The sequence below is a fragment of the Leptonychotes weddellii genome, chromosome 2 (genome assembly GCF_054177405.1).
Source record: "Leptonychotes weddellii isolate Sample4059 chromosome 2, ASM5417740v2, whole genome shotgun sequence".
NCBI lineage: Eukaryota > Metazoa > Chordata > Mammalia > Carnivora > Phocidae > Leptonychotes > Leptonychotes weddellii.
Window position 1 is genome coordinate 127,711,695 of NC_138370.1, and position 11,000 is coordinate 127,722,694.

The window sequence follows — 11,000 nt, forward strand, 5'->3', positions numbered from 1 at the left end:
GATAGCCACAATATGAAAATTCAAGAAAAAGATCTTCCACAGAGAAATATCCCTTCTTAAATACTCCTGTCAGGATCTTTTTAAAAAAATATTTATTTATTTATTTGAGAGAGCGAGCACACATGTGCGTGTCTTGCAGGGTGGGGATGGGGTGCGGGTGGGGCAGAGAGAGAATCTCTAGCAGATTCCCCCCTGAGCACAGAGCCTTACACTGAGCCCAGGCAGAGCCCCAGGTGGGGTTCAAGGTAGGGCTTCTCCCCATGATCCTGAGATCATGACCTGAGCTGAAATCAAGAGTGGGACTGGACCAACTGAAACACCCAGGCGCCCCATCCCTGTCAGGATTTTTATTGAAGTTAAGAGAAAGGTTGAAGGAAGATAATCTTTGTTGATTTTCTTTATGTAAACAAAGAAGGCAGTTTTAATTGCCAGTTTGGCAGCTTCATTTATAGAATAGTGATCCAGTCACTGTGTAGCAACTTTGAGGAAACATGCAGAATGCTCTAATACAGTGGTTTTCAAACTTGAATGCACATTAAAATTTCCTGGGGAGCTTTTAAAAAATTCCCAATTCTTAGATCTTATCCAAGACTAATTTATCAGGATCTCTGGAGTAGGAAGAGAGGCAAAATATTTTTTAAACTCCCCTGAAGTGATTAAAAAGTGAAAGCTTGCTTGGGAAGTACTGTTTTAAAATGGTGTGGATCTTGGAGTTTCCACATATCTAGACATATGAATCAGAACTGACATATATACAGTTAAGAGTTGACTTATTTGGGAAGCAGGATTTTGAAGAATGGGAACGTCCGGAGGCAGTTGAAATAAATCCTTCATTTCAGTTTTGGAAATAAGAGGAAAGATTTTGTGTAAGGAGAGGGAGAATTGGGAAACAGAATCTGTAGTTTCTTAACCTTAATTTGATATTTCTCTTATAGATATGTAATTGTATTTAAAGGTACTGCCAACAGGCATCTGAACTACTTAAAATCTCAAACAAAATTTTTCTGTAGCTAATGAATAGCTGAACTACTTAAAGGGTAAGAAAATACTGTAAGGTATTTTGGGTTCTGGAAGTATGTTGTGTTATCATCATTATCTGAACAATATGAATAGATAAATATACACTAGCCTAGCAAAGATGGTAGGTTTAGGAAAATTGCACAATCTTTTTTTAATTTATGGCAAATGAATACAGTAGATCATTTTTTTTGTTTAAGATGATCCAGGTACTGAGAGATTTATCCATATGAGATATTTATTCACTTGAGACATAATTAGCTATGTTAGAACATGTTATACTTTATTCTCTAATAGCTGTGATTTGTTGAGTCCTTACCACATCCTAGACAGTGTGCTAAGCATTTTATGTGGATTAGATTATTTAATCCTCACAATAACTGGTTGCAATGTATGTTACTATTGCAGGTTACTGATGAGAAAAGGAATCATAGGGAAGGCAAGTAACTTGCTTAGGTTTGTACAAATATTTGATAGGAATTGGCCTTCAATTTGACACATTTCAGAGCTTGAATTTTTTTCCACCCTGCTATTTTGTTCCCCAAACCCAATTGATTTCCAGTTACTTAACTAATCAACATACTTTTAAAATGATAACACTTATTAAAATGTGGATGCAACCCATTAGTAATTTGTGATATTAATTTAGAGAGTAGCAAACAGAATTTAAAGAATGGATAGAGCAGAATAGAAAAGAAAATAACAGATTACATTAATGTAAGTACTTTTTGAAGAAATATTTTATGGTTATACATATGAGTATATATTGAATTATTATATGAAATATATTTCTTTGAGTTGCAGTCAGAAAAACATGAAAGCCTTTTGTTATATTAGTGGTGTGTGTGGGATGAAGTCAGGTAGTCTGAATTGAAACCAGCTCCTCTCCTGTGTTTAGTTGTGCATTGTATAGCCAGCTACTTAATCACATGTGATTTCACATTATCATCTACAAAATAAGAGTACTATTTCTACTTTATTGAATTGTTCTGAAGATTAAATGAAACTGGACGTATAAGATCTGACCCGTGTAATCAGTAAATGTTTGTCTTTCAATAGGAATTTCTTTCCTACTTTATTCAGTTTTTAAAATATTTTGGTATAAGTCTCTAGTAATTGAAGGGTAAGGCATATTTATACTTTAGAGGTGATTTAAGGCTTTTGGTAGTGATGGGGGAATTGAGTTGAAATTGACCTTAAACTATCAAGTTTTCTTTGTCTTGTTGTATCTTTGTTACTGATCTCTTGTAGAAGACAGCCAGAACTCAGGCACAATTTATTAGTTTGCTAATTTTTATTTTTGACACAAGTCTGTTGCTCTGCATTTATATGACCCAACAAATCTTCTAAGTTAATGCTGACTACTTCACAAATTATTACCTTTTCTAGCAACATTCTTACTTTGTTAAAGGTTAACCTTTCTTTCTCCTTGGTGCTATAAATTGTTTTGATCCCAAGATACATTTCAGCCAAGTGTTTTAAATACAAGTTGTGTGGTGATTAACATAACATAATAAAAAAAATACAAGTTGTGATTTCTAGTTGTAGTAGAACCTTGCCTGAGGGATTAAGATGAGCATTGTCAAAACTGAAACAAATTCTGCATGGGTCATAGCCAACATAGAGTATCTGAAGCAGGCAGAAACACACTTCTTTTAAAAACAAAAACTGTTGCGCTGTTGCTTAAGTAAAACTTTAAAACCTGACTTTAAAAGATTTTGACTAGGTACTTTCTAAAATAGTACCTAAAGTAGTAATTGTCTTTTATCACAGGAAATTCAGGTTGTGGGTAGAGTCTAAATGTTGTTAGTGAGTAAAATTACTTAACAGATTAAATTTTTTATAAAGCATTCTGTATTTAGCACAATTAAAGTCAGTGATTTATGTTTGCTGTCCTATTAGACACCTTCCTCTTTTATTTATTTATTTTAAGATTTTATTTATTTATTTGAGAGAGAGAGAATGAGGGAGAAAGAACACATGAGAGGGGATAGGGTCAGAGGGCGAAGCAGACTCTCCGCCGAGCAGGGAGCCTGATGCGGGACTCGATCCCGGGACTCCAGGATCATGACCTGAGCCGAAGGCAGTCGCTTAACCAGCTGAGCCACCCAGGCACCCCGACACCTTCCTCTTTTAGTTCTGTCAGTTCTTGCATTATATACTAGGGCTGTTTTAAAAGAAATTTAAAATTGTTAGCTTATTGTTGAATTTGATCCTTTTGTATTAGCAAATGTGTATTTTTATCTCTAGTAATACTTCTCGTCTTTAAGTCTATTTCAGTTGCTTTTGGTATAGGTACGTCAACTTCCTTTTGGTTGTGTTTTTGCATGATATACTTTTTTCCACCCCCCCTCTCTTCCCAGTCATTCAGTGTCTTTATGTTACTCTTATAGATAATAAATAATTTTTGTTTGTTTCAAGCCACTGTATTTTGAGGCAATTTGTTACACAACATTATTGGCATATATAAATTGTCAAGTTCTGTGCTGGACACTTTTTTTATTGAAGTATAGTTGACATATAATGTTATATATATATATGTATATATATATATATATATATACATATTTTAAAAGATTTTATTTACTTATTTATTTGACAGAGAAAGACACAGCGAGAGAGGGAACACTAGCAGGGGGAGAGGGAGAGGGAGAAGCAGGCTCACTGCTGAGCAGGGAGCCCGATGTGGGGCTCGATCCCAGGACCCTGGGATCATGACCTGAGCCGAAAGCAGCCGCTTAACGACTGAGCCACCCAGGCACCCCGACATACAATGTTATATTAATTTCAGGTGTATAACTGATTCAGTAATTCTGTACGTGACTCAATGTTCACCAAGATAGGTGTAGTCACCCATCTATCACCATATATTTTTACAGTATTACTATTTTAAAGATTTTATTATTTATTTATTTATTATTTATTTATTTATTTTAGAGGGAAGGAGAGAGAGTGGGGGAGGAGCAGAGGGGGAGGGAGAGAAACAAGCAGACTCTGTGCTGAGCATGGAGCCTGAGGTGGGCTTGATCTCATGACCCTGAGATTATGACCTGAACTGAAATCAAGAGTTGTTCACTTATGACTGAGCCACCCAGGTGCCCCTTTTAAAGATTTATTTATTTATTTTAGAGAGAGTGAGCGAACGTGAGCAGGCACACATGAGCATGGGGAGGAGCAGAGGGAGAGGGAGAAAAAGCATCTCAATCTCAAGCCTCTGAGCATGAAGCCCTACCCAGGGCTCAATCTCTCATTGTGGGGCTTGATCTCTTGACCCTGAGATCATGATCTGAGCCAAAACCAAAAGTCAGACACTTAACTGACTGTACCATCCAGGTCCCCTGATTCTTACAATATTATTGACTATATTGCCTATGGTGTACTTTTATTTATTTTATAACTGGAAGTTTGTACCTCTTCATTACCTTCATCTATTTCATCCATCCCTCCCTTCTCCCACCTCCCCTCTGACAACCACCAGTTTGTTATCTGTATTTAAAAGTATGTTTTTTGTTTGTTTGTTTTGCTTTTTTAGATTTCACATCTAAAGTGAAATCTAAGTGAAATCATATGGTATTTGTCTTTCTTTGACTTATTTCATTTATATAATATCCTTTAGGTCCATCCATGTTGTCACAAGTGGCAAGATCTCATTCTTTTTTATGGCTGAGTAATATTCGATTATACACACACATACACACAAACACACACTGACACACAGTCCACATCTTTATCCATTCATCTATCAGTGGACAGTTGAGTTGCTTCCATATCTTGACTGTTGTAGATAATGCTGCAGTAAACATAGGAGTGCATTTATCTTTTCAAATAAGTGTTTTCATTTTCTTTGGGTAAATGGTAGTGAAATTACTGGATCATATGATATTTCTATTTTTAATTTTTTGAGGAACCACAGCACTGTTTTCCATAGTGGATGCACTAACTTATATTCCCACTAACAGTGCATGAGGGCCCTTTTTTCTCCACATTCTTGCCAACAGTTTTTATTTCTTGTCTTTTTTATTCTAGCCATTCTGACTGGTGTGAGGTGATATCTCATTGTAGTTTTGATTTGCATTTCCTTGATGATGAGTGATGTTGAGCATCTTTTCAGTGTCTGTTGGCCATCTATATGTCTTCTTTGGAGAAATGTCTGTTCATGTCTTCTGCCTATTTTTAATTGGATTATTATTATCATTTTTTTTTGGTGTTGAGTTGTATAAGTTCTTTATATATTTTGGATACTAATCCCTTATCAGATACATTTTGCAAATACCTTCTCCCATTCAGTAGCTGCCTTTTTATTTTGTTGATGGTTTCCTTTGCTTTCCTTTTTAATTTGGTATAGTCCCCAAAGTTTATTTTTGCTTTTCTTTCTCTTGGCTGAGGATGCATATCCATCAAGATGTTGCTAAGAATGATGTTTAAGATATCACATTTACAGGTGAGATGTTACCATAGTTTAGGTTGACCATAGTAAACCCATAAAAATATCCCTCTAGCCTGAGCCTTCAGAACACACAGCCATGGCCCATTAACTGTATCAAATTCCCCTGCAATCAATAAGGAATTAAGACTTCTCTGAACTTAAGTTTTCCATTCATATTCAGACTTGTTTCTCATGACCATGTACATCTCAGGTTCAAAGTGGGACATAGGAAGCCTAAAATCCACCAAATCTCTACCAAGCTGTTACCAAGTATGTTGTGTTGTTACATGTTTTGTATGCTTTCTAAGTGAATGCTAAGTACACTTGTACTTGGTGAAGAACATTTTGTTGTGTGAGATTAAACATCATGGTCTGAACCTGAGACCATTAATACTTGTAGAGCCCAGTGGATGTTGCAGTCCCTTAGTTACTGTATCAGTCATGGCCCCATCAGGAGACACAAATAACACCAGTTATTTTTAGTAAAGAGAATTTAATATCAAGGATTATTAACTAGGCATTACAGATTGTTAACTGGGTAATTGAAAAGGTAAAGAGAAAACACTAAGGTGTCATGGAAATAGAAAGAAGCTAGTATTTCTAAGGCTAAGGGAAGAAAGGTAATGTTTGGAATTATTAAAACTTAGAAGCTTGCAGGAGGGGTCTCAGGATATGAACCACAAATGCAAATGTGAAGATCCTGAAGGAACACACAGGAAAGATTTATGGCTGGATTTAGAAGTGACACATCACTTTCTGCTCCCATCTCATTGCCTGAGTTCAAGCACATGGCCACACCTCATTGCAAGGAAGATTGGGAGATGTAGTCTAGCTGTATGTCCAGAAAAAAAAAGGGAAGTGGATTTTCCTATGACACCCTAGAGTTTCTGCTATAATCTGAATTTCCTTGACACTTAAACTCCTCTGCTCACTTTAAGAGTTATCTAAGAGATTTGACATTCCTTCAAAATGACCCTTATGAATAAATATTTCCATAAAAGTCCCTTTGATCAATATTTGTGCAGGATTTTCCTGGATATTTGTGAATTTCTTAACCACTGTTTAATGATATGATTCTTCAATAGCAGCTTGGGATAGTTGGACACATGGGAGATATTCTAAAGACCTGACCATTTGTGTTGCTACATCCATATTGTTTGTAATTGGCAGTGCTGAATGACATCACAGTAGAACATAACCCATGTGGAGAGGCATCTTCAGAAGGCTGCCATTATGAAGTAAACATTACCCAGCATTACAGTCAGTAAAATAAGGAGTACTTAACAGGAACCAAAGTGAGATTATTTTTCATCCTTGTGAATAGGCTTAGCAGGGTTGTGTTTACTCAGAATAACAGGAATGGTTATATACATGGTGTCTTCTTTATATTGTTATTTCATTTTGGCTCAAGGTTTAATTCTATTTTCATTTACAAAATTGTTGAGATTTTAATTTGCATGTTTGTAAAGATTAGTGATTTATACTTTTGCTCTTAGGTTGCTCTTAATATAGAGGAGAGAGTGTAGATAAAATGGACTTATTGTAGTAAATGGCAGGATTATATAGCCTGTCCAGACAGCATAGATTTGTGAGCTCCCTCAGCAGTGTTCATTGACCTAGGAGTGGGAGCAGAGAAAGTAGACAGTGGGAGTTAGTGATAACATAAAATCAAAATGGGAATGTTAGAAATCGTAAGCATTTTGTAAAGAATATGGATCTACTTGAGTTGGAATCCTGGCTCTGCCACTAATGAGATGCCAAATTATTTTAGCTCTCTGAGCCTCATCTCAAGAAGGAAAATAACACATGTATTGTAGAGCAGTACACACACATACACACAGAGTTGACTCTTGAACAGCATGGGTTTGAACTGAACAGATCTACTCTTCATAGATTATTTATAGTACAGTACTGAAAAAGTATTTTCCTTATGATTTCCATAACAACATTTTCTTTTCTTTAACTTACTTTATTATAAGAATACAGTATATAATACATATAACATGTATTAATTGACTGTTTTTGTTATTGGTAAGGCTTCTAGTCAACAGTTGACTATTAGTAGTTAAGTTTTTTGGGAGTCAAAGGTATATGTAGATTTTAGACTTCATGGGGATTGGTGCCCTTAACCCCCATGTTATTCAAGTGTCAACTATATATATCTGTTTTTATCTGTCTTTTGGTATCTATATTTTGCAGTCAGTTTCAAATATATAATAGGTATATAATACTTGGTAGTTGGTGTTAACTGTTGTAGTCAATTTATTAATAACTCAAAAATATTCACAGTTAATATTACAATAACTCTAATTTTTCAACATTAGGTTCAATAACTGGTTCAGCAAGTGATTTCTTAAAAGGCAATATAGTGAACCTTTCAGTGCTGATGCACCCCTCCCCATGCCTAAACAGTTTAAAGTCAGTTCTAAGTTCTGTGATCTGGTGGATTTTTCAGTCTACATTGGCTGTCGAGACTTACAAAATTTGGGTATGCCTATATAAGGAAGGAGGGAAGTGCCGGGAACCCACTGATACCACATTTCTTCATCTCTGCATATTGTGTTCTTTGCCTGTTCACATATTTGATAATAATACGAAGTGGAAGTATACGTGGCTCAGTCTGAGTTGTCATTATATCCAATTTGTAAACTTGCACCAGCCTTTGTGGTATAACTTAGCTCATACATAACCAAATTCCTTGAATAGCTCCTCTTCCCAATCTATCTTTCTGTCATTATTCCCTGCCAAATGGGCATCCTGGTTGAATTCAGTCCTCCCATTTATTCTGCTCTTGCATATATCCTGTCTGCTCAGTATCTCCACTTGGAAGTTGTTATAGGTAGGTTTCTAAGGATGTGCCTCTCAAGGTTTCCATCCTCTGGTTATTTAATCAAATACTAATCTAGGCACTGCTGCAAAAGGACTTTTTAGATGTTATTAAAATATAGATCTTTATAGAGAGCTTATCCTGGATCATTTTGATAGGCTCAATCTAGTCATGTGAGCGCTTAAAAGTAGATAAATTTCTCTGGGTGGAGTCAGAGAGATGTAGAAAAGAGTGAGACAGAAGAGATGGGTAGGAGAGACGAATGAGCCTTGGAACATTCTCCCCTAGAGTCTCCAAACAGGAATGTAGCTCTGCCAATAAACTTGACTTCAGCCTTGTGAGACTCAAAGCAGAGAAAGTAGTTGAGCCCTGCTATTTTGTGGACTTGTGGTCCATAGAACTGTACAAAATGCATTTGTTTTGTTTTAAGATGCTAAATTTGTGGTGATCACGTTACTCCAGTAATAAAAAATAATACCAAAGTTAAAGATATGAAACTTAACATATCCAGTGCAGGAACTATGATATTTCAAATCTTTACACTGTGAGTCTTCTCCAGTCTTACCTCTCTCATTAAATGACACCATTATTCACATGCTTGCTTGGGCCCAAAATATCATAGTTCTTTCTAGATTATTTCTTTTGCTTTAAAACCCAGGTCCAACACTTCATCAAATACTTTTGAATATTTTTTTTTTTTTAGCTGTTTCTATGTCTGACCACTTCTCCCCTCTTTCATTGATCCCATTCTAGTCTAAGCCCTGACGTTTCACACCAGGATTCTTGAAATAGCCTCTACGCTTGTTCTCCTTACAGTGTGGTACTCAAAGCAGCTAGAGGGATGAAGTTTTGAAAATGCTTATTAGATAATATTATTCCTTTGTTTAAAACTCCAATGACCTCTCATATATTTAGAGTAAAATTCAAATCCCAGGTCCTTTATGATGTGGTCTGTCTCTGCCTTCTTGGTATTATTTACCTTCAACTCCCCTCCTTTCTTACTGAGTGTGAGTCACATTACCATTTTCCTGGTGCTCTTGCACAAAACATTCCCTGCTACTTCAGACCTTTCTATGTTGGAGCCCTTCTGCCTTCAGGACTCTTTCTTTAGATCTCTGAATACTTGACTTCTTAATGCTCTTCAAGCCTTTGCCTAAATACTACTTTATCAGAGAGGTTCTTTCTGATTATCTCAAATAAAACACTACTTTATATCTCTTTGCCTTTCTTATTTTTTTCAAAGTACTTCTCACTTCTTACATATACATGTGTTTACTTTTTCTTTTTTTGTCCTACTACAATGGAAGCTCCCTGAAGGTAGTGACTTTGACTGCCTTCCTTACTGCTAATTGCTCAGCTACTGAAGAGATTCTGTATCATAGTAGATTCTCAACAAATATCTGTAGGATTAAAGATAACATTAAGCACATATAAACAAATTTGTGCTTACATTAGATATCCTTGAGAAATTTTGATTCATGTGTTTGGTGACAGTGTGAGTGGTTGTGTCCTGAAAGGAGAATGGAGTTTTGTACTTCAACAGTCAAAAATGTATGAAAGATACAGCTTTCAGGGTATAGTGAGGCCATTTCTGAAATACTTTTGATTAAAACCTTACCTAATAGTTGGAAGCAAGGGAAACTTTGTGGAGTCTCAGCCATCTGCCTTTTATTATTGATGTTTGAAACCATCAGCTGTTTCTAACTTAGCTTGGAAAATGTTTTTTCATATCAGATTCCAAGACTTGTGCTTCATTTTTCATATAAATATTTTGATTTGCTAGAAAGGCATTTCTATTCTGGAATTGAGCAGAGAATATGAAAATTTATCATATTTTCAGGTGGAATCAGGTGGTACTCAGGAATATTGCAGGGAGAATGCTGTGGGGAGACCTAAGACTATTTAATTTAAATATCTATTAACCTGTTGTTTTGTGTTTTGTAGTTGTATGCTGGCTGTGGTACTCAAGAGGGCATCCTGTCACCTAATTTTCCAGCTCCATCACCCTAAGTGTAAGTCCAGATAGCTCACTGTATTTTTCCCTAATTACCTCCTTGACTTCATGTTATAAGGTCAGGCTTCCAGCAGCACTAATCTTCACTGGGGTGGCAAAGGGGGGGCCAAACTGGTGGCCCTCATGACAACACTGGCAGTTTCATATTGTTGCTAGACTCTTTATTTTCACTGTGTTGTCATAATGTTTGTGTGGATTGTTTTGTAGTTTCTTTCTAAGATTATTCATTCCCAAAGCTCAGAGCTTAGGAATATCTCATTCTCATCCAAACATTGAAATGAGTTTATCTAAAAAGTTGTCTTTTGGGGCGTTGAAGCGGTAGTTGTCTTTCGGGGAGTCGAAGCGGTAGTTGTGGGGGCAGCGGAGTCCGTTTGGGTGGTAGTGGCATCTGTTGTGGTTGTAGTGGAGTATGTTATAATAGTTTGTGTTTGGGGTTCAGGAATAAAGGGAGGATAAATTAAAGGGTATCCAGTTGGAGGTCCAGTTGGATAAGGTCTTGGTTGGAAAAGTGGATATGGATAACCTGGGCCATAATGGAATACAGGCAGAGATGGTGGAATTCTCCCTGGGCCATAAGGTGGAGGAGGGGGTAGAACAAGTCTTGGACCAAAATGAAAATATGGAGGAGGAGGAGGAAGCGGTGGCCTAGGTGGATGTCTTCTCCTGGGATCTCTGTGACTCTCACTGGGCTGTGGGAAAACAGAAGAGAACAATTT

General features: G+C 36.5%; 1 protein-coding gene across 1 annotated transcript in view; it reads right to left on the reverse strand.

Moving 5' to 3' along the window:
* LOC145720381 (uncharacterized) overlaps nt 1-11,000 on the reverse strand; it is a gene marked incomplete at its 5' end in the record, with an annotated part of 59,777 nt that extends 48,777 nt beyond the window's left edge. The window contains one exon of the mRNA XM_081813149.1: nt 10,594-11,000. Within this exon, the coding sequence (XP_081669275.1) occupies nt 10,594-11,000 (407 nt within the window). The remainder of the gene's footprint in view (nt 1-10,593) is intronic.